Genomic DNA, 23928 nt, shown 5'->3' with positions numbered 1-23928 from the left:
GATGTCAAATATTTACCAGCACACTACTGGATTTAGGTAATAAATTATTCTAGGAATGATGAAGGCCACATCATTTCAAGACTCTCTAGAGAACACTGCATACTCGGAATCTCAAGACAGAAGACTATCAAATTTCCCACTACAGAGGCTTTTCATTTTCATCTCATTTTCCCACCCAGAAGGGAGCCCTCCACTGGCCTGTGCGGATGAACCATTCACCAGGAGTCAGCAACCTGACTTCCACCCCACACCTACTTCTCCCAGAGAAACCCCTCTGCAGGCCAGCCCCCTCCCACTTAGTACCCATGTTCAGACCATGTTTATTCTCCCCTACAAATCTCTTAAGAGTTATGTAATATAGTAATGAGGCAGTTTTCCTGGTTTTGCAGGTGGGAATACGGCCCTAGAGAAATTACGAAGTATAGATGGGGAGTCTATTATGAAGCTGGAACTAGAATCTACAAGGGCCGTCCCGTACAGCTTTACAGCCTGTGCACTACATAACTCCAGAAGGCACAATCCATTACAGACCTCACTGTATTCCTCCCTTGAGGCTCTGAAGCAGGAAGGCCATGAGAGCTTAGGTTAAAAGGGAGTTAAATCCCTATAATCATTGGGATACATTCTTTCTACTGCTACACTCTCACTTTCTGTGCTTTGTATTCTGTATGCATCAGGAAACCAGACTCCCCAGCTAATTGTGGGGGCTCCACCCCCTTCTTGCTGGCATTTCAGGGAGGAAGGAGGGACTTATGGTCTCCATGAAAACCTAGGAACCTGGGATAAAACTTGTATGCAATTTTTGTTCACATTTCTTAATTTCTAACACTAAAAAAAAAAAAAAGCTGTCTTCACTTAGGTAGGTTGAAATTGAACAATGTGCCCCACGTTGTAAGTCTGAGGGGCAGTCTCTTTCTTTGTACAGAGATCTTCAGCCTAAAAAAAGTCAAAGGGGATGCCCATCCCTAACTCGGGCTGCCTATCTTGGTGGCAACCCCCAATTGGGATTTCACTCTGCACTGCCCAACAGCCCTACACCGAGGAGAGGAAAACATGATAGTTCTGGGTTAGGGACTTGGAGCAGGAAAAGAAAATAAAGTTAAAGCCAAGCACTTCATCATGCAGCTGAAGGGGATTTGAGAAACTCCATGATAAGGCCCAATCCTTCCATCCTTCAGATACCCTAGGCCCTTTCAGGAATGCATTGAAGACAGGCCAAATAATCCTGACATTCCAAAACTCAGAAGTCATCCTTACCCCCCTCGGAGAGCTTTGGCAGCCCACCCTGGAAGAGCAACTCTGACAGGCAGGGCTGGGGGCACTCAGAGGACATGAGACACAGTGGCTGGGGACCTGAGGATCCTCAATGCTAGGAGCATGGCCCTGTGTGCAAACTCACTCCTTAGGGAAGGGGCAGGGGGGTGGCATAGAAGAGAGCAGGGCCTTGCCTGGGGCAGCTCTAGCTGTGGTTACCTCTCTCCACATCCTGCCCTGGGACGATTCCGCAGAAGCTTGCCCTGACCCTGGGCCAAACACCCCACAGACACGCTGGCCCACTCTGACAATATTTCTCAGGGGGGCTGCTGCCCTTCCCTGTTAAGAGCAACTCCCCATGGCTGATCTCAGATCATAGTCCAGGAAGAAAACATTTTCCTCTGGGATGACGGAAAGGTACTGCTCTTCCTATCCTTGGAAGCTCAAACTTTTCTGCCCCTTTTCAAGACAGAACAGCCTGGTGGTTGAAAACAACCCCAGGTGCCAGAAGGCACAAGTTTAAAACCCAGGTCACCACTTGAGAACTCCCTGACCTTGGCTGAGTTCTGGCCCTGTGCTAAATCCAGGCCCTGGTCACATGCAAAATGCATCAATGATTTATGTCGGAGAAAAACACTGCCAGTTATAACTGTAAGATGTCAACAACTGTAACATATCCTACCAGCCAAGATGCTACAATGTAAAAAAAAAATTATATATATATATCAATCAATCACAGAATAGACCAAATATAGCACTTAAGGTAAAGCAGGACAATAACAGGCACCTGCTTTTCACTTTGGGAGAACGGAGTTAATACATCAAAACAGGGTCTGGCACAGAGGAGGCGGTATGGAAGGTTAGCTGGCATCCTCACATCATCGTCTGGAAACATGGGCCACAGGAATTTTTCATAACCTCATTAAAATCACGGTGGGGAAAGTCCTACAGCAAATCCCTGGCAGGCAGCACATTTTTCAGGGAAAAAGCAAGCATATGGAGGCGGCTCGATCTGGGTTTGAATCCTAGCTACTCTTCTCACCGGAGGCGATTACTTTGATTCTCTGAGCCTGTTTTCGTTACTATCAACAGTGGGCAAGACACAATATCCTATTGGCTTATCTTTAGGATTAAATACGTTAATGTATACCTAGCCCCGGGCACAAAACAGACATGAACAGATGCATCTTGTCATGTGGGTACTGAGTGCTTTTCCTACACACTAGTTGGAAACGATCCGTGGAATCATCACAGATCAGGAGACACCATCCCGCGAAAGAGAAGACCCAGAAAAGTAGTGCCGAACACCAGTATTCTGTTGGCTTAACAAATCGTGTCTGTGAACACGGCTGGTGTGGGAGACGAGGAGTCCTACCACGCTCGGCCCGGGAACAGCTGTGTGCTGATCTGGTCAGCTCACAGCCATTCTCACTTTGAGAAGCCAGACAGCGGATGAGGGATGTCACCTGCTCTGGCCCCCAATGTCCCTGGACACACTGGGTGGGGCCAACCCACATGAGGTGGCTGAGACAGGAGGGGAATGGTGGTGCAGCCCACAAGCGCCCCAAGGCTCCGGTGAGGTCCGGGGCGCAGAGGGGACAAGGCAAGGGGCCCCGCCAGAAGGCTGCGACCCCCAATAGCAGCCCAGCCGACAGCTCAGCCCCGAGGGTCCCATATTAGCAAGGACACCTGCTTGTTCCTGTGAGTTCTCAGCCTTTTCAAAGTCAGACTATGTGGCCCCTTTTCTGCATGCACTTTCCCTTCCTCTCGCTCACACCCCATCCTCAGTGTCCGACAGCAGGTGCTCGGGGGCTCTTCTCTCCTTGCCAATGTGCCCTGTCCCGGCTCTTCTCCCAAGCCACCCAGTGAGTCCGGGAGCTTCTGACCTCCCGCATCCATCCCTTCTAGAGCACGGATCCCTTGTAAACAACAAACAGCCCCCTGGGCGGCCCCTCCCAGACCTGACTTTGGAAAAACTCAGGTCCTGGAGGGCAAATAATGCAGGTGAGTTTCCTTTGCACACATTCTCCTCCTCCACCAGCACAGACAGGTGAGAACCAAGCTGCGTTCATTCACCTTGACCTCCTCCCTGGCATGGAGGAGCAGGCTCAGCCAAATAAAGGAACATTCTAAAAGATCAGGACAGCTAAAATAAAACGCCTAAATCCGGCAGTCTTTCCAAATGAACACAAGAGAAGCTCTGCCCAGCGCCCTGAAAGTCTAGCATCAGACGTTCTGACAGCTGCTGTTTTGCCAGGAACGGGTGGGTACTCACCAGATCTCAACCTGAGCTCCCCCAAGCAGCCGTAAGCATCCGTGAGCTTCCCATACTGGCCCTTAATGACCTCCTTCTCTTCCGGAGCTGGGGGAGAAACACATCACAGACAACATCAGCCTGGGGCTCCTGTTGAGTTCATTCACGCAGCCTTCCAATCTGGCTCCCCACCCACTCGAAAAAGAAAACGCAGAGACAAAAGCTCGGCCTCGAGTAACGTGTGTGGAGGTTTTATGATCAGCGAATCACCAGGCTGCAGAGATTTAGACCTTCCCACAAAAAGCTTGCTCTCTGGAAGCGCCCACAGCTCCCTGGGGGCTGGGGAGAGTGAGGAGAGTCCCCAGCTAGGCTGCCGGGAGGTGCTGGGGTTCCAGCCAGGAGCAGGTGCCGCAGGCCCAGCCCCGTCTACAGGCTCTGAAACAGGAGTGAGTCATCGCTGCCCAATGGGGTGGACCTTCCTTCCTAAATATTGTTCAGTGGGGGCTCGGCCCGCAAGTGCCCACCTGCCTGCAGGGACCTGCTGATGCACAGGGGAGGCTGCACAGAAGACCCACGTGCCGCTGGTACCCCGGCCTGGGCCCAAGGCGGCTCCCCGCAAGCTGCAGGAGCAGAGCCCCTGAGGTCTTCAGCATTCACCACCAGTGCCCAGGATAAGACACAGCCTTGGGTGGAAGCAAAAGAAGATAGCAGACCCGACAGACGGAAAGATCATTCGGAGCTGGGAGCCCTTGACCTGCAAGGACACCAGAGACCCATCTGGCATGGAGGGTGGCAGGGCCCTTGGGTCCTTCCTCTGATGAATGTTTCTATATTCAGAGAATGAAATATCAATCCAATATCAACTCAAATAAGGGGCCAGCAGACACCATTAGGGAGGCTTACTAGGTAAGCAGTCACTCTGCCTTTGAATTACTGTGATAGATGGGCTCTTAACCTGGGGTGACAGAGGGAGGCCCAGCAGACACGGCCACTCCACGGGAGAGGGTTTGGGGGAATTGGTATGACCTCTGCAACTGTGCGCAAATTTCTGGATGTATTTTTTTTATGGGGCTGAGAGCCGCTGTTTTGCTCAGAATCGCAAAGGAGTTAGTGACGCTGAAGAGGTTAACAACCAGTTCACTAAGTCACATTCCCCACCCCTCCCCCATACTCAGAGAAATTGTTTGGATTGATTAGAATTTGTTAGGGGGGCCAGGGGGCATAACCTAAAGCTAATTATGAGCAGGACTGGGGGGACAGTCCCACCTACTCCCTCACCCGGGTTCAGAGAAGGGGCAGCCGCAGGGCGCCTGAGTCACCAGTCTTCTGCTGCTGCTGCTGTGGTGACAAATGACCAGACCCACTGGCTCAAAACAACACACATCCGTGCACTGACAACTGTGCAGGTCAGAAGTCTCTGAAATGGGTTTTACTAGGTTAAAATCAGTGTTGGCAGGATTGCATTCCTCTGGAAGCTCTAGGAAAGAACCTGTTTCCTGGCACTCCCCAGCATCTCCAGCCCGTCTGCATCCCTGGGCTCCTGGCCGCTGCCCATCCTCTTCAAAGCTGGCGATGGCCTCACTCTGGCCTCTGCTCCCACCTTTCCTTCTCATTCTCTCTTTCTCTCCTGCTTCCTTCCTCTCTCTTTTTAAAAAGATTTTTATTTATTTGAGAGATAGAGCAAGAGAGAGCAGACAGGGGCAGGGCAGAGGGAGAGGCTCCCCACTGAGCCCAACATGGGGCTCAATCCCAAGGCCCTGGGATCATGACCTGAGCTGCAAGCAGATGCTTAAACAACTGAACCACCCAGGCACCCACCTGCCCTCCCTCTTTTAAAGGCCCCTGTGAGTACCCTGGGCCCACCCAGGTAACCCAGGACAATCTCCACATCTCAAGCCCCTTCACTAAATCAAATCTGCAAAGTCCCTTTTGCCATACAAGGTAACAGTCACAGGGACTACGGATGACGATGCTGATATCTAAGGGCCTCCAGGTGGCTCTAACCCATTTCTCGGAGGCCATAGGCCTCCGGCTCCCACACTGATGATGGGTGAGGGGGACGAGGCAGCTTCTCCATTCCCTGCATCTGCGCCTGGCTGTGCAATGAACACCACCCTCTGCCCAGAGGTGATGGCAAGTTCACTGCCGAGGGCCAGACACTGTGTCCTGTGCCTACAGAGTCCTCTAGGAAATGGGCCTGCTCGCTGCTCTAGGACAGGTAAATCCTGTGAAATCCTAACCCTGCAGGCCACAGGCTGTCCAGACTGGGGTCTCCTGCACACAGGTGCTGTAGGCAGGGCCAGGATCCTGGCCCTTATCTCAAGACACACATTGATAAAGCAAGAGAATAATTTTGACACACAAAAAATGTATATGTCAGCCCTCGGAGCTTTACAAAGCCTTCACACAGAATCCTGAAGCCTTAGTATCACCCGGTTCTCATTTTGTTAACCAGCAACAAGGAGGCCTTTGTATATTCATTTACCTCCGCAAATCATCCTGAGAAAATAAAATAAAACATCCAGGAAACTGCTCACTGAAGTGCTGTGGTCAAGTTCACACTCCAGGGGTTGGAACGTGCCCACGGGGAGAAGCTGTGGCAATAGAACTGGCCGCTTGCCCTGCTGGATCGCAGGTGACAAGTGCATGCATCACAGCCCCTGTCACCAGGAACGTTTAGCCAATACAAGTAACAAAGACTCTTAACCTCTTATTCAGCAGACAAACCAACACACCTCAGGGCCACCAGGTCCCCTTTCTGCCGGACTTTGCACCTGGGAACTCGCAGTAAGCCTCCACCTCACTGGCCTCAAACAACACGTGACCATCTCATAGGGCCGAGGGCCAGAGGGCTGAAGCAGGTGTGGGCAGGGCCCGTCCCTCGGAAGGCTCTAGGGAAGGAGCCCGCCCGGCCTCCTCCTGCTTCTGGCTCTCAGCTCGGTGCTCCTCCTGCCTCCCTCCAATTCCCACCCCCATCTTCTCCTGGCCTTTGTGTGCATGTCCCTGTGTCTTGTCCCCTTCTTAAAAGGACACTTGGCATATTGGATCTGGGATTCATCATATGATGTCATCTCGTGTCACTGAATTACATCTGCAATGACTATCTCCAAATTCGGAGATACTGCAAATTAGGACTTTGACATATCTTTTCTCGGGGACACATGTGAACCCGTAACACTTGGTCACTTTTTCATGTGGTGAGCCAGTCTTTTTAAAGCCTAGACTCGCTGGCAAGCTGTCTCTCCTAGAAGCTGATTTTCTCTTTTCCATGTACTTCTCTCCAATGCTCCCTCTGACCCTCAGTGTATAAGGGGGAACGGAACGTTCTGCTCCCATAATGCAGCCCCCCACCCCACTGCCTTCTCTGCCCCACCCTCAGAGCTCCCAGTGGCCTGGCCTTTCAGGCGGTCTGTTCCAAAATCACCCGACATCCCTGCTAGTCCCAAACAACTGTATTCCCTCAGTTAGGTTTGAAGGAAGAAGAAATCCATTCTGCTCTTCAAAAGGGAGCCACAGATGGAATGTCTACAATAGCAACAGGCAGGTAATGAATGAATGAAGCTGCTAGAGGGGGCCCCAGGGGACCAGAGGACGCATACCCCCTCTAATGGGTGCAGATGGTCAGTCCCATGCTAACCCGGTGCCAGCGAGCCTCTCGTTTTTTGAGAGAAATAGGACACTCCTGATTTTTCAGTGTTGGCAACCAATCCAAGTTTATTTTAAGCATCGTGTGGGCTGAACACACACCTCTGCAGACTGCATTTGGCCTGCCCATTTGCAACTTCTGTCCTCCCTTACTTAATGTTTCGAAAATAGACTATTATTGTCTTTCACACTTTTGTTGCATTTCCTGTAGGTTTCTCCATGTTAGAGTGCCTTTCCTTCCCCTCCCACTGGCCACAAATTTCCAGCCTTTAAGGAAAGTCCCCTCATGTACTTTCCACCCTCTTCTTCATTCACCCCTTGGCCCCTGGGACTCAGCCATGCAGCTAGAGACAGCGTCGTGAGAGCCTGCCATGGCTGGCACTGTCCTAGACACAAATACAGCAGTGAACCAAATAGACAAAAACCCCTGCAGAGCAGAGCTGGCCAAGGCAGGCGTTTGGCAGTGGCAAAGAAGGAACGTGTGTCATGAATGGATGTGAGATGACAGTGGAGGCCAAGCTGGGAGGGAGTGGGAGCCAGGAAGAGTGGCACGGCCAAGGCATATCCACAAAGGCAGAGTAGTGGGGCCTACTCGGTGCAAGCTTCCTGCCAAGAGGAACAGACAAGCTCAATAAGCACAATACAGACAGTGATAGGAGCTAAGGAGAAAAAGTGAGCAGGGAAGGAGGCGTAAAGTGTGTGGGTTGTGTGTGTAGGTGTGTGTGCGCGCACATGTGTGAAATTTTACATACTATAATCTGAGAAGACCTCGCTGCAGGGGCGACTTTTGAAAGCAGGCAGGAAAGAAATGACAAGGATGGCTGAGTGATGGTGGGGAGGCCACTACAGGCCCAGGAGATCATGTGTAAAGGTCCTACGGCAGAAGCATTCCTGACTATCCAAGGACCAACAAGAAGCTCCGAGGTTGACAGAGGAAACAGCATAGAGGACACATTGTAAAGACCTTTGTAGGTCATAGAAAGACCTGGGGTTTCACTCTGAGTGACAGGGAGCCGTTGCAGGGTTTGGAGGTTGCTCTAGCTGCTCTGTTGAGAACAGATCCTAGAGGGGCAGGGGGGAAAGCAAGGAGACCCCCGCAATGATCAAGGCAAGAGATGCTAGCTTAGACCAGGGTGGTAGCAATGGAGGTGTTGAGAAACAGTCAAAGTCTGGACACACACATACACACAGATATACACATACACAATTTTTTACTATGGATATTTCCAAAGAAAAATGGAGTACTGGAGCAATGCTGTGGACCCACCCACACTACCATGTACCCACCACCACCCTAGCTATCAGCTCTCATACCCCTCACCACTCTCCTATACCTCCCATCAGTGGGTCTCATAATGTGGATTGCAGACAATACGCATCAACCAGCCTTAGAAATACAACTGATCGGGCCCACCACAGCCCTACAGAGTCAGAAACTCTGGCCATGAGACACAAAAATCTGTTTTAATGAGTCCTCCACGTGAAAATCATTGCCCTAGATTACTGTGAGTAAATCCCAAACTTCCTAGCATTTCATCTATAAATAATTCAGTAAGAATCTCTGAAAGATAAGGCCTCCTTTAAAAAATGTAACCACGATACCATTATCACATCTGAAAAAAACTTAGCCATATTCCTTAACATCGCCAGATATCTGCATATATTTTGAAGCTCAAATCAAAAGGGTTTGTGGACAGATTTGATGTGGGATATGAGAGAAAGACAAGGTCCAAGGATGAAGCCAAGTTTTTCTCCTGGATAATGGGAAGGCTGGAGCAGCCGTCACTGGGATGGAGGAGCCTGGAGGCCACACTGAGAGCTCAGGTCAGACCGATGAGCCTGCTGTGCCCCCAGGTGTCCCAGTACAGACATCGAGGGCAGAGCTGTGCCAGCCTGGAGTCCTGCAAGGAAGTCCAGCTGAGCTGAAGACACAAACGGGGGCCTCCCGCAAACAGAAGGTACTCAAAATCTGGAGAATGGAAGGGATCACCTGGGAAGAGAGTGGCAGAAACAGTGTGTTCAAAAGTCAAGGAGAATGAAATATCCAAAGAGATGTAAGGAAAACCAGAAATGTGTGGTGTCCTGGAGGTCGGAGAAGAAAGCGTTTGAAGGAGGCAGGCGTGGTCAGCAAGTTCGGATGCTGCTCTATGTTCCATCACATGAGGACAGAGTGTCCTTCCAGTTCAGCACTGGTGGCCAGAAAGGAGCAGTGTCAGGGGAGTTCAGAGACAAGAAGCTGAATGGAGAGAGAGGAACAGAGACTGTGTAGAGACAATTCTTTGAGGAACCCTGTGTGTGTGTGTGTGTACATGAGCATACATGTGGATATGTGTGTGTATGCATGTGCATGTGTGTATATGTCCGTGTATATGTGCATATGTATATATTATGTGCACGTGCATGTATATGCATGTATATGTCTGTGCATGTATGCACGTGTGTGCACGTTCATATATGTGTGTGCATGTGTACGTGTGTATGTGTGTGCATGTGTATATATGTCTGTATGTGTGCATGTGTGTATATATCTGCACATGTGCATTTGTGTATATATCTGTGCATGTGTGTATACATGCATGTATGTATATATCGATATACGTGTGTGCATACATGTATGTGTGCAATGCATGTGTGGTATGTATGTGTATGTGCATCTGTGTATGCCTGTGTATGTGTGTTTGTGTGTATATATGTATATGTGTGTGCGTGTATGTGTGTATACATGCATGTGTATATACACATGTGCATGTGCACCCACACGCATTTGCTGTGGAAATGCTCTGGGACAGTAAAATCCAATGTCGTAGGAGAGGGGGAGCTGCTGCAGCAATGCCCCAGAGCAGGTCAGTGGAATCCGATGTCTAAGTGGGGACCACCCTCAGAAACAGTCCATCCATGCTTAATAAAAGACAAGGGAGCAGACACCAGCCAGATGGCGGGGGGCGGGGGGGGGTGGAGAGGCAGCCACCATGGCACAGGTAGTGTGGACATCCCCTCCCAAATGTTTTCATGCTTCAGTGCAGGGAGAGGCAAGTCCAGCAAAGAGTGAGGAGGAGAAGGAGGAAGAGGAGGAAGAGGAGAGCGGCAGAGCTGAGAAGTGGGAAGATGCAGACAGCCCATTGGGACAGTCACTGCAGGACCCACCTGGAATCAGGGATCATGAAGCAGCAATGACATCTACCAGCATGACAATGGGTCTCTGGAAATTTCCAGCTACACAGAGGCTGGTTCAGGAGAGGAGAGGATCTCACTTCGGTATCAGCAAGGGAGGGACGAGGGAGCACAGGGGGAGGTGCAAGCAGAGGTAGTGGCTGGGACCCACATAGCCAAAGGAGAGGCATGGGGGACACTGTGGGACCGTGGAAAGGTGGCAGGGTCAGGGACACAGTCCTAGCAGAGTCAAAGAGCACCCAACTGGGGAACCAAGGGCTGTGTTGAAAAGGTGGGGGTAGTGGGTGTTTGACACAGATAGTGGGGGGACCAGAGCACGGCCGGGGGAGAGTGGCCAAAGCAGGGTGGAGGACACACCTGTTGAGGGGAGGTCAGGGAGTCCAAAGCCAAGGGCTGCAGCAGGATCACCATGACGGCTGAAGGTACCAAGAATGAGAGCAAGCTTAGCATCAGAGAGACTGGTGGCAAATGAGGTAAAATCACCAGGGAGCCAGATAATCCCAACACAGAGCAATGGGTGACAGTCTTCCTGGTGTGTGTGGGCAAAGGGTTAACAGAACCTGCAAGAGAACTGACCTTAAGTTAGCATTCTAGCCCTGTTTCTGTGGTAACCTGATAAAAGTTATCTAAGTTACTAGACAGTATGGCTTATGATTAAAAATAGTCCTGACTGGTAGAAGGCATCCAGGCTGACAGGAACCACGGGTGACCTATAATAACTATGACAGGGCCATGTGGACTTTCTGGGAATGAATGGGCCTGTCCTTTGAGGGGACCCTGGAAGCTGGGGCTGGTGTGCTCTATTCTTAAAACCCAGGCCACGCAGGCCATGTTCCTGGTCTGCAGACAGCCAGTCCAGATCAATAAGCAAACTAACCACACACGTTTCTTTCTCTCATAATATATTCCACAATAACACTCCATAAGGAAATTCGAGTGAAGCCCAGCCCACAAGTCACAGAAACAAGTAGGTCAATTTAACAATGCTGACAGTCCAAGACGGAGGTACCATTTGTGGCTGCTGCATTCTTGTGCATGATTTTAAACCATCTTCTAGTATTTCAGGGTCTCAAGAGGACAGCATCATCCAGATCAAGGTCAGTGTCTCCTTCAGGAGTTCAATTCAGACTGGCTTACGCTGTTCCTTCCAGGGTTACCAGTTTAGAGCTAAAGCAGCTCTTCAGAAAGACAATGGGTTTTCTCGGGTGGGGCGGATGAGGCTTAGGAGGGTTGCTAAGCAAAGTGCAAATCAAAACATCAGTCTGTAACCGAAGCTTGAGAGCTATGATGAGAGCCAACTGGGCAGACGCAAGGCAGCCCCAATAAGAAACTTTCCTGTACTCCCCACTGCTGCTCTCTCTCACCAAAAAAGTCCAGGCCACGCAAAAGAGCCAGCGGGGGGAGGGCGGCGAGGTGGGCCCCCGAAAACACATGACCTAAGCAAATGCGCTGCCTCCCACCAAGGCCGTGTTAGCCTGCGCAAACCAACCCGAGAAAATAAAAGGGAAATTTATCATCTCCTGCAGCCACAGCTGGAAAAACATCTGTGAGGCAGGGGTGGGCCCCTCCACGCTCCCCTCCCTGCCCCGAGGTCCGCAGGTGGCTGCAACCAGGCCCGAGGAGGAGGCGGGCTCCTCAGACAGGAGGGCTGGAGTGCAGGCCTGTACGCAGCCTTCAGAGCTGAGTCCTTTGTCTACACTGAGCATGCTTCGGACAGAGCCTGGGGACAGGGGCCGTAAGGCCGGTGGGTGGCTCCCTACAGCACCCAGCAGCACAGGGAGGGCCAGGCAGCCCTCCCCCTACCAGGGAGCCAGGGGGAAGCGGAAGATACCTGTTTCTCTGAAAATGTGTGTGTGTTCACCGTACACGTGGGGGCGGATCCCATAGACCAGATCCCTGGGGGCAGTGTTGACAGCCTAACCGCAGATCTCATTCCTGGGCCTTCCATCTCTCCCCGCCACCCCAGGCTCTCCTCCTGGACCAAGTCCTGATGCGTCACCTCCTCATACAACAAGCTCTGCAGTTTGCTTCCTACGAGTAACAAATTAGGTCCGCCGGCCCGGGCCTGGGGCTGGAGGTTGTAGTACAACTACTTTTCCAGTATCCTCTCTGACTGACAACCCAAACCAGCTCCTCAGTACATCCTCTCTCCTCCTCCCCCAATTATCCGTCCATCTGAACAGCCCCTCCCAGCCCGGCTACTACCCTGCCTCACAGCCTCCTCCCTTGCAGAGAAGCCTCACTTCCACACACACGTGTGTGTGCAGACCCACAGGCACCCTTTTAGAAGCCATGTAGTGTGATGCATATATAACTTCTTATGCTACATGAGTGCCAGTGGGGGCTGGAAGGAAGGGGAAAGTCACACCCTTTCCTGCTACAACATCATCACTCATCAGAGATTCCAGGTGCACACTCCGTGTAGGGTGCAGCTCTGAGCACCCAGGAGAACTGCAGCCAGGCGGGACCATGGGGGGGGGGGGCGGGGAGCGTCGTCTAGGGAAGGAGGTGTGATCACCTGGGGGTGTTTCTGGACAGGGGACACACCTTAGCGGGATCCGGCGAGGTGGAAGTCATGGGGACCTGGATGGAGGGCATCAGAGGAGCTGTGAGCACCAAAGCCTGGCTGAAGCGCATCCAGAAGGATGGAGGGTGGGAGGAGGGGGAGCAGCCACAGCACACGTGGACAGAGAAAGGAGGTGAGGGGTTGGGGCAGGGACGATACACCACTGTCTGCTGGTTTAATGGTGGAAATCACCCAGCTAGGAAGGAAAGGGGGAAAGAGGGGCCTATTTTGTCCTCCCCAACCCTGGCCTTTCTGAATGGGATGCCATACCTTCCGCCTGCCCTAACCTCTGGCGATGGTGGCCCCCTCCGACTCTCTGCCCTTCCTGGTCCTGCCACAGCTGTGGGGCATGCCCCAGGCACCTGAGCTCTGCCCTGATGTTCCCAGCACACTGAGCCTGGCTTGAACCCCAGCAGGTGTGTCCCTGAGAGGACAAGTCAAATCTGGGCTTACCTGGAAGCCTGTGCGGCTTACCTAGAGCCAGTGCACAAGAGCAGTAAATGTCTCCTCCGAGAGGGGTCAAGGCCTAAGGGGAGAGACAGGCGGGAGGCACAGCTACAGGGCCAGGGGGGAGGGGTGACACTGGGTGGCATGCAGTGTCTGTCCCGGGGCCTCCAAGCCTGAATCACAGGAGGGAGATGGCAAGAAAAATAGGAGAGAGTACCAGCGCTCATCCGTCCAGCACTGTGTACAGCCCGAAGCAGAGGGGCAGTGCTGGCTCCGTGGCTTCGGCCATTCGCATCTTTCGAGAATGACTTAGATATTCTTTGTCATCTTTTCTGGTGAACTATTTGTCCTTCTTTGTGATCTACAGGCACTCTTTTATACCCAATGATTATCAGTCTTTGACCCTTTTATATGTTGCAAGTGGTTATACACAGCTTCTTGCCAGGCTGTTGCTTGTTTTTAAACTACCTTTATAGGTGTCTTCTGATATCCTAGGAGTTTTAAATATTTATGTAGTCCAATCTGTCAGCCTGACACAGAGTGAAGCCTGGGCAGGAAGTTCTAGGGTACTGTTAATGCTCTGTTTCCAGATCTCACCCTGATCATGTGGGTGTGTTCACTTTGTGAAAATTCATGGAGCTGTACATTTAGGATTTGTTCATTTTTCTATGTATGTTATACTTCCATAAAAAATATTTCTTCAATCTGTCAGGTTTCTTTATCTTTCTGACTTCTGAGTTTTATGCTTTGTTTAGAAAGGCCTTCTATACCATAAATCTGTGAATGCTGCTCCTTTGTGTTTTTCTAAGACTTTAAAAGTTGGGGCTCTTTATGTTTAACCTTAAAGGCCTTTGTAATTTGCTTTAATGTATGATATAATATACGGCTCTAACTTAATTAGCATCCTCATGGGCTTAACAAAACCTAGGAACCCCATAAAGATTCCTATGTTACTAGATAACATTGCTTATGGTAAAAATGATATTTGTTGGCCAATTGCTCCTGGACAGGGAAGAACCATAGATGAATTATACATGCTGGTGAGGACACCAGGCTCGGGGCTTGGGTGAAGTCTGGAATCTGTACTTCTAGGGGTTTTATAAGAGATACTGGCTCTAACAGGCACAAGGCTTTAAGCTAGGGGAGAAGCTAGTTACCAGATGGATGGCTACGCAAGCAGTCACCTGCAAGAACCCCTGGACTCGCTCCTCTGGACAGGGACAGCCCCCGCTGTGCCATGGGCGAGCCAGGTTTCCTCCTCTCAGACTAGACAATTCAAGAGGAACCCCATCTGAATATCTGGCTGAATAAAGGAAGAGCCCCACCGTGCACAGCACTGGTGAATTGTACCAACACCATTTGTTGAATATCCACATTTTCCCTGGTTGAATAAATCATCAGCACTATAATAAACTAAATCAATCCATTTACATAAGTCTGTTCTGAGCCCTCTCTTCTAATTTATTGATTTTTGTATACCATTGTTTTTTTTTAATTTTTTTTTTATTTATTTATGATAGTCAGAAAGAGAGAGAGAGAGGCAGAGACATAGGCAGAGGGAGAAGCAGGCTCCATGGACCGGGAGCCTGACGTGGGACTTGATCCCGGGTCTCCAGGATCACGCCCTGGGCCAAAGGCAGGTGCTAAACCGCTGCGCCACACAGGGATCCCCCATTCTGGTTTTTTAAAAAGATTTTATTTATTTGACAGAGAGAGTACAAGCAGAGGGAGCAAAGGAGGCTCGATGTGGGGCTCGATCCCAGGACCCAGAGACCATGACCTGAGCCGAAGGCAGCCGATTCACCGACTGCCCCCCAGGCGCTCCCCTATTATACCATTCTTATGGCTTTACTATCTGGTAGATCAAGTTTGTTTTCACTAATCTTTTTCAAAATCTTGGCTATTTTTGCCATTCTTTCATCATTCCACAGGGTTTCTGGAGCTGCTCCTCACACCAGACAGGGCTGGGAAGACAGTGCTATCACAAACTGGGGTGCTTAAAATAACCATGGTTATGCTCTCACAGTTCTGGAGGCCAAAAGTCCAAACTCAGGTGTTGGCAGGGCCATGCTCCCTTGGAAGGCTCCAGAGAAGGATCCTTCCTTGGCTTTTCCAGCATCTGGGGGTCCCTGGGGGTCCTTGGCTGGTGGCCACATCACTCTAATCTCTGCACGATCATCCTCTACCTGTTTCTGTGTCTTCTCTTTTTATAAGGACACTAATCCTACTAGATCAAGGGCCCACCCTACTCTGATATGACTTCACCTTAGTTTACAACTTAATTATGGCTGCAAAGACCTGATTTCCATATAATGTCACATTCAGTTATCATGGTATCATGGATTAGGACTTGGACACCGCTTTTGGGGGGACACAACGCAACCTGTAACATCCTCCCATAGAGCCTGCACTCTGACGGTGAGCAACGTTACATAGTACACAGGCAAGCCAATAAAGAAGGTGCTTTTGGTAATAAGTGCTATGAAGACAGGAAAGCTGGTGGTGGAACAGAGGCAATGGGGGTGTGGGGAGTGTGGATGCCATTGGCTAGTTCAACTAAGGTGGCCAGGAAAGTGTCACCCAAATCATCAAGATAGCCCCGAATGAGGAGGACATGGCCAGGCAGAGGTCTGTGGGGCGGGGGATGGGGGGCAGGATGGCAGGCAGGAGACACAACAAGTACAAAGATGCTGGGGTAGGGGGTGCCTGGGTGGCTCAGGTTAAGTATCTGCCGTGGACTTTGGTCATGATCCTGGGGTCCTAGGATCGCACCCTGCATTGGGCTCCCTGCTCCTAGGGGAGTCAGCTTCCACCTCTCCCTCTGCCACTCCCCCTGCTTATGCTCTCTCTCTGTCTCTCTCTCTGACAAATAAATAAAATCTTAAAAAAAAAAAAAAGATGTGGAGACAGAAGCCAGTCAGGGCTGGTCAGATGCAGTAAGCTCAGGAAGTGGTGAGAGAGGAAAAGGAGCCAGGGCAGAGGCCATAAGCGGTGCAGGCTTGAGCAGGTCCCTGCATGGGATCTGGGGAAGCCCTGGGAGTGGTGGCCGTGACACCTGTTAGGTGGCGGCTGCCAGTCCAAGTGAAAGAGGGCATGGTTGGTCTAGCACCATACTTGTGCAGTGGAGGGGGACTGGTGGCATCCAGACATACGTGGAGGCAGAGAGATCTGGACTTGCTGGAGGACTGGGTGGACTGGCGGAAGACAGTGGGACCAGGATGACTCACACGTTTTGTGTCTCAAGCCTCTGCCACACCCACATGGGGCTGCCATTTAGTTTAAGTGTGGGGGAGTCCAGATATACCTGAGTCAGCCCATTATGTTTTATGTTGAACTCTTACTGGAATTTAATCGGATTTTACTCATAGGTACTTGCATTTACAGATTAATTGGAGAAGAACATCTTTACAATGTCAGTGTTCCTATCAAAGAATACAGGATACCTTTCCAATTATTTGGTGCTTTAGTAATGTTTTATAGCTTTCTTCTTTTAGGCCTGACATATTTTATTATGTTTATTCTCAGAAACTGTTGTCACTGGGAGTGGAATCTTTTTTTTTTCTTATGTGATCCTCTAGTTTCTAGTTTCTTGACTCATGATAGTGTATGGGAAAGCCATCAGTTTTTATCTGCTGAGCTTGAAAAGCAGCCAGCTTATTAATTCACTAAACCTCCACATACCTACCATTCAATTCCGAGAGTTACCAACATATTCCCAGTCTCATCTCACCTATTCCCTCCCCATCTATCTGCCTCGCACAGTACTACTAAACAAATCTCAGATATGGTATCATTTCACTGACACATATTTCAGGATCTGTTTCCTGGATCTTCTAAGTGCACAATCTTATCATCCATCCAAAACACTTAAGGGTGCACAGGAGGGGAGCTCACAGGCCGTAAAACTGAGGCCCGTCCTACAGAGCCCAGGAGAAAGCTGGTGAGCAAGCTGGTGAGCAAACTAAAATCACAAAGTTCAACCCCTAAAACTCACAGAATCTAAAACTCACAGGATTCTTACAGGATCACTTCCCTCGTCTTCCATCTGGGTCTACCTTCTCCCTTAAGACAAAATTCTAATAAGCTCTCGGCGACCCAAACATCCTAACAGCAAAACGGAACCAGAAACCTAAGGTCTCAGAGGGTGCTGAAGTCACCCACACCTGACACCCCCCCAGGTCTGGAGCCATTTGTCCGCAGGCAGCAGCATTTCATTATAATTTTTCCCTTTGTGTATGTGATGCACCACTTTGTTGCAGGGCTAGGCTGCAAATACCAGTTCCACAGATGGATTACAAATGTATCACTGCCATACAAGTTAGAAAAAGGCCTTTACTGGTCTGTTTTCTCCAAGGCAGCCTAGAACCCAGGCAGCCTAGAACCCACAAGGTGCCTTTCTGTGAATTAGAAGAAAAAGTGCTCCCTCTAGACTGATCAGCTTGGAAAGCAGGGGAGGTGGTGGAGGAAACGGCGCAGTACCAGTACCAGCTCTTTTTCCAGGTGGTCCTCAGCTCCTCCTCTCCTGATCCACAGGCCCCCTCCTCTCTGGGTACATGCTCCTCCCCTCCAGGCCCCAGGGCTCCTCCCCTCCTGAGCCACAGGCCCCTCCTCTCTGGGTGCATGGCTCCTCCCCTCTCCACTCTTGGAGGTCTGGGTAAAAAATAAGCAGATACCACTATGATTGATGGACCTTATCACAAAGGCTTGGCTCAGGCCTGGGCTGGTGGCAAGTTACTTCTAGCCCAAGTTTTCCAATATTCCTTTCTTTATCTGCACCCTTTATGTAAAAACAAGCCCATTACTGAAGCAGGCCATGGCAAGAGTGTCACAGTTCTGTTGGGCCACAGCACATGGACTGCCACCACATTGGACTGCATTCTATCACTCCTTCTGCCAGCAGGATCCATGTCGTCTCCACCTGACCTCTGTTTTGCTTAATTGAGAAGCAAGAGCTGCAGAAAACTGTCTCCTTTGCTTAGAGTTTTCCCCAACATACAGAATTTATCAGCCATGTATAAGATTCGAAGTGAAGCTAAGTTCACACAAGAGTCAGAAAGCAACTGAAACAAGACCACACATTGCCAGACACACAAACTCCTCCCTCCAGAGTAGATCGTTAAAAGCAAAGTTATGTTTATGGTGAAAGGATCTTCAGAATGTTAATCGATGCTAATAAGAACCAACTAAAGGAGCTAATACTTTAGCACATTTTGTATTTTAATAAATACCTTACTTTGTGTCCCTGATTTAAGCTAAATTGTTAATGCGTTTTTAAAATTTTTCTGCTGGTTATAGGGGCAGATTCAAGGAGAGATAATCTCATGCCTTTTAATTAATTCATAAGTCTCTAATAAAAAAAATGTATAGCATTAGATTCTTAGATCAGACTTAGTTCTGAACCATCCTACATTTTACCTTGCTAGATCATTTCTCCCAAGATTCAAATTTCTGGGTAGTTTATTATTTTAGCTAGGTATGTAAAGTAAGGGTGTTGCTTATTTGCTTATGCTTAGCGCTTAAATTTTTTTTTTTTTTTTTTTTTTTTTTTTAGAGGCACATAGAATTCCAGAGAAGGGGATCCCTGGTGGCTCAGCAGTTTAGCACCTGCCTTTGGCCCAGGGCATGATCCTGGAGTCCCGGGATCGAGTCCCACATCGGGCTCCCTGAATGGAGCCTGCTTCTCCCTCTGCCTGTCTCTCTTTCTCTCTCTCTCTCTCTGTCTCTGTCTCTCATTAATGAATAAATAAAATATTTTCTTAAAAAAAGGTAACACATGTAAAGTACTCAATGCCGATATGTGTATACAGCAAATGCCCAATAACCAGACCTATCACCACCCATTATTATTAAAAAAAAAAAAAAAAAAGAATTCCAGAGAAGGAATTGTCATTTGTTTGTTTTCAGATGCAGACCCTGAGGCCTGGAGGGGTTAACTCAATCCCATCAGATAAGGGCTAGGATAAGGAGCCAGGGCTAGAATTCAGGTATCACCAGGCTATAGAGGAAACAGGTGAAGGATTTAGTGGAGGTCTCACTGGAACATTCTAGGGTGAGACCTGAAGAAAGGGAAGCAATTTGCTTTTTCTGAGTAGAGATTACCACCATCAATCAATAATAAATCAATACAAGTTGAATACAAAAAGGCAGCTGGCCAGGAGAGATAAGAAACTACATCAGGGACGCTCAGGTGGCTCAGTGGTTGAGCATGTGCCTTCCACCCAGGGAATGATCCCGGGTCTGGGGACTGGGTTCCCCATTAGACTCCCTGCGAGGAGCATGCTTTTCCCTCTGTGTCTCCGCCTCTCTCTCTCTGTCTCTCATGAATAAATCTTAAAAGAAAGGAAGAAACTGTACATCATGCCTCACTAAAATCTGGCCATTTCCCTAGATTTTGATGGGTGACTAGACCATCCAGTTTTAGGGTGGGTCTGGGTCTGAGCATTGCTGTGACCACCCTGCCCTCTCCCCACCCCACCCCCCAAATCCCACATCAATTTCAAAACTAGGAGTGCTTTTGGTGGCCCAGGATCTGCGTTGTGAGACCTCACACTGCTCTAAAGGACAAAGGAAAGTCCCTTTTCATTTCTTATCACCTGCTTTGCCCCAAGTATCGCTGCAGACTGCGCCAAGGAGCAAAAGTGGCAGGGGATGAGGCTTGTTCCTGGGTAGGGGGTGAATACAGCACAGCAGCTGTGATCAGGCTGGACAGGGGCCCCAGGAAGTCAGGGAGGCTGGGCTCCATTAGGCCTGGCCTTGGAGAAGGCAGGGCGGGGAGGGTGGGCGGTGGCGGGCAGAAATGCAGAAGATTCAGGAACAGAATTAAGTAGGAGCTCCCATGGTATTACAGGAGGCTCCCCGGGAGAGTCCCTGATCCTCAAAAACTGCCATAAAATTAAACTCAGACTTTTTGTATTCGTACTTTGGAACTGCTCCCAAGAACTGGGTCATCAGAAGGAGCTGCCTGTCCTCCTTAGCTGATGTGCTCAAAGTGAATCCTCCCGCCCGGAGTCATTTTCCCAGCCAGGAAGCTTCACAAGCATATGGCAAGGCTCCAGCATGATGTGCCGTGAGTGCAGACTGCCACTCCCGCAGGACCTGGCCAGATGTGTCCAGCTTTCCTGGACAGGCCCTTTGTTAAGCATCCGGGCCACGAAAGATGCACAGTGCCCACCTTGGGTGCAAAACACAGTTCTGTCCGCCCAGCTGGCAGTCTCTGCCCCCCCCCCCCCCGACCCTGGGCTGCCCTCCAGACGGAGCAAACCTACTAGAATAGGGGGATACATTCACTCACGTGGGCATTCTTCCCACTCACAACTAACTAAGGAGATCTTTGGGAAGATGCCAGTCCAACATGTTATCTATTTTACATACCTCACATTCAGAAGCATGTTCTTGGGGAGCCTGGTGGCTCATTGCTGCCTCTATGCTAAGAAACTTTCCTCAGAGTCTTGAGTCCTAATCAGGCTCTGTTCTAGGTGCTGGGGACATCCCCATGGAAGGCTATTACCCATCGTAAGCCGCAGCTCTACTGGAACGCAGGACCCAAGGCCACACATTTCTCTTGACGATGTCCCTTTGCGATAGCACACTCCCTGCTCAGAAAGTGGGCAAGTGCTCCCCCGAGCCTGAATGCTCCTGTTGACGCAGCATCAGATGAAAATCTAGTCCCCACAAGGATGTTCTACTGATTCTTACACTCACCAGCACCCCAATCTTCACTGACAACACGTGTTTTGAAGCTCAAAATAAGCACAGAGATAATAGGACACCATGAGTCTTTTCCATACACACGTTGAACTTTTTTCTTTTTAAAACATTTTTTTATTTATTTGAAAGAGAGAGAGAGAGAGCATGAGCAGGGCGGAGGGGCAGAAGGAGAGGCAGAAGCAGACTCTGCGCTGAGCAGGGAGCCCAATGCGGGGTTCGATCCCAGGACCCCGAGACCATGACCTGAGCCAAAGGGCAGACACTTAACCAACTGAGCCACCCAGGAGCCCCTGAATTTTCTTTTTTTCTAGGGATGAGATTTTACTAAACATACTGTTCTCTAGAGCCTCTGGGCCTTGTTCAAATCATGGTTCCACCACTAACTAGAGGTATAACCTCACATAAGGTCTTATGCTTATCTGTGCCTTGCTTTCTCCAAGTGTAAAATGGAGTCACAATTAGTGCCTGCCTTCGTGTGAGGATTAAATAAATCCATACATGGAAAGCACTGAGAACAGCGCCTGGTTCATGGCAAGTGCTCTGTAAATGTTAGCCATTTTTTCCTATAAATGTTAGCTATAATTACCAAGTTGGACCAAGGTTTAGTCAGCTAAAACTTCAAAGCAGTTTGCAATGAACATCCTTACAGCAAAATGAGATCATGATATATGAATATATCCTGAAATAAATTTCTATCCATTTAATACTGGATTAAGGACACGCATATTTCTTTAAAAAAGAAAAGATTTATTTATTTAAGAGAGAGAGCATGCATGTGTGCACAAGCATGGGAGGGAGGGGCAGAGAGAGAGAATCTTAAGCAGATTCCCTGCTGAGCACAGAGCCCTACTCAGGACTCAATCTCAGGACCCATGAGATCATGACCTGAGCTGAAACCCAGAGTCTGACAATCAACTGAGCCACCCAGGCGCTCCCAAGGACATGCATATTCTTAAGGTTTTCAGTAAACTGTCCTCAAGAATGACTTACATGTACATAGAAGTATGCAAAGCCTCCTTCCAGCATTCCTTGGACACAATTAGAAAGTGTTCATAACTGGGCTGTTCTGTATTGGCCTGAAGGTGGACCCTGGCCTGCTCACTGAGAGCCCCTCCTCTACCACTGTCCAGATGAATCTACCAGTGTGTGGATGACACTTACCAGTGCCTGGATGAGTCTACCAGTGTGTGCACAACATCCACCAGTGTGTGGAAACCAGAAGCATTGTCCATTGCAAATGCAGCCTGGAAATGCTAGCACAGCTCTTGGTCAAGTGCAGACACCTTCACAAAATGGATCTGATTTTCTCCTTGGGGTGGGCTGGCCAGCACACCACCAGCCCTGCCTGAAAATGCTTAGGGACCCCCCCCCCCACATCTAATTTCAAAGTCTGAGCCTGGGGCAGTTTCCTAGGGCATTAAGGACACTTCAAGTGGGGGAAAAACCAACAACAACAACAAATATTCTGCATCTCAGATGGATTGGCTGACCCAGTCTAGCAACAGATGCTGAGCAGCCACAAATCACAAAGTGGGACCTGGTCCCCAAGGAACACGCCAGAGGTGAGACCCATACTTACATAGATGCCCTGAACAGCTGTCAGAGTTCTGTTTAACAAAATACATTCTACCTTCTTAGCTTAATGAGTTCACCCCTGTTGCTAACTGGAAGATCAGGTCCAGAATGTGGCCAGCAAGGGCACCTGCCCTTAGCCTGGACCCCTTCTCTTTCCACTGACACCATGACACCACCCGCCTCCCCACCCCCTACCTCTGGGCTTCATACCACTCTGCCAGAGGCCTCATGTACATACCTGAGGACACCCCAGCCAATGTGTCATGTGTCCAGATCCACCCGTACTGTGCAACCCTGCCACACCCCCTTCCCTGGGACCTTGAGTGGATACCGGCACTGCAGTCTGTCACAGACCCTGGGAAGAGACACGAGCAGGATGGAAGCAGTCTGGGCATCACTTGGGTGGAAGATTCCAGGGTCCTCTGTACCCGGGGCAGGGTCCAGAGGGGGAGTGCAAATGGTGGGTGAACATGGCCCCTTGGCCTGACTCCTCATTTCAGCGAGGGGCACAGGGCAAGCTGCACTTTTGCCATGGTCTAGGGGCAGTGCCACCAAAGGGCTCAGACTGTCTCCTTGTGAACCCATCACTGCCATCCCAAGACGGAGACATCCTGCTCTTCCAGCTGATGGTTTACTCTTCCCTGTGATCACTTTGTTTTTAAAAATGTATCCTGGCCTGAGGGGGCACCTGCATGGCACAGTTGGTTAAGTGGCGACTCTTGGTTTCCACTCAGGTCATGATCTCAGGATTGTGGGATTAGGCTCCGTGCTCAGGGGGGGAGCCTGTTTCTCTCCCTCTGCCCCTGCCCTCCTCAAAAATAAGTAAGTAAATCTTTAAAAAAAAAAAATGTATCTTGGCCAGAATCTCAAAATCAATTCACACCACCATCTCTGTTTGTTGGTCCCATCTCAATCCGTCAAGTAAACTTTGAACTTCTACACATACACACAAATGCAAGTCCGGGGGGATTAGGGAGGAAGCCAGGCCAAGTAGATTAAAATCTTGCTTGCACTGAACCAACTAAATTTTAGGAGATTCATTCTTTGCAAAAAAATACAGGGACAAGTGACACAGAATTGAAATATATTGACAGAAATAAATGCTGAGTGACAGGTACAGAGGATTCATTTTTCCTTTTACTTTTGTACCTTTGAAAATGTTCACAAAGGTTAAGGAAAAAGTTTTCGAGCCACATGGCCCCAAAAGGGAGCCTGGCAAGATACGAAATCACATTCCCACTGGCAAGTTACACAAATGACAGGTAGAAGTACACGCTAACCCAGTTTGTGTTTTTGTAAATATGCTGAG

General features: G+C 49.6%; 1 protein-coding gene across 2 annotated transcripts in view; it reads right to left on the bottom strand.

Moving 5' to 3' along the window:
• SYNJ2 (synaptojanin 2) overlaps positions 1 to 23928 on the bottom strand; it is a 98501-nt gene that overhangs the window by 70422 nt on the left and 4151 nt on the right. For both annotated transcript variants that reach the window (XM_038526431.1, XM_038526432.1), the window contains exon 2: positions 3530 to 3616. In XM_038526431.1, coding sequence (XP_038382359.1) covers positions 3530 to 3616 — 87 coding nt within the window. The remainder of the gene's footprint in view (positions 1 to 3529; positions 3617 to 23928) is intronic.

Source organism: Canis lupus, chromosome 1 (assembly GCF_011100685.1).
Source record: "Canis lupus familiaris isolate Mischka breed German Shepherd chromosome 1, alternate assembly UU_Cfam_GSD_1.0, whole genome shotgun sequence".
NCBI classification, from domain to species: domain Eukaryota; kingdom Metazoa; phylum Chordata; class Mammalia; order Carnivora; family Canidae; genus Canis; species Canis lupus.
This window is presented reverse-complemented; position numbering and strand designations above follow the sequence as displayed.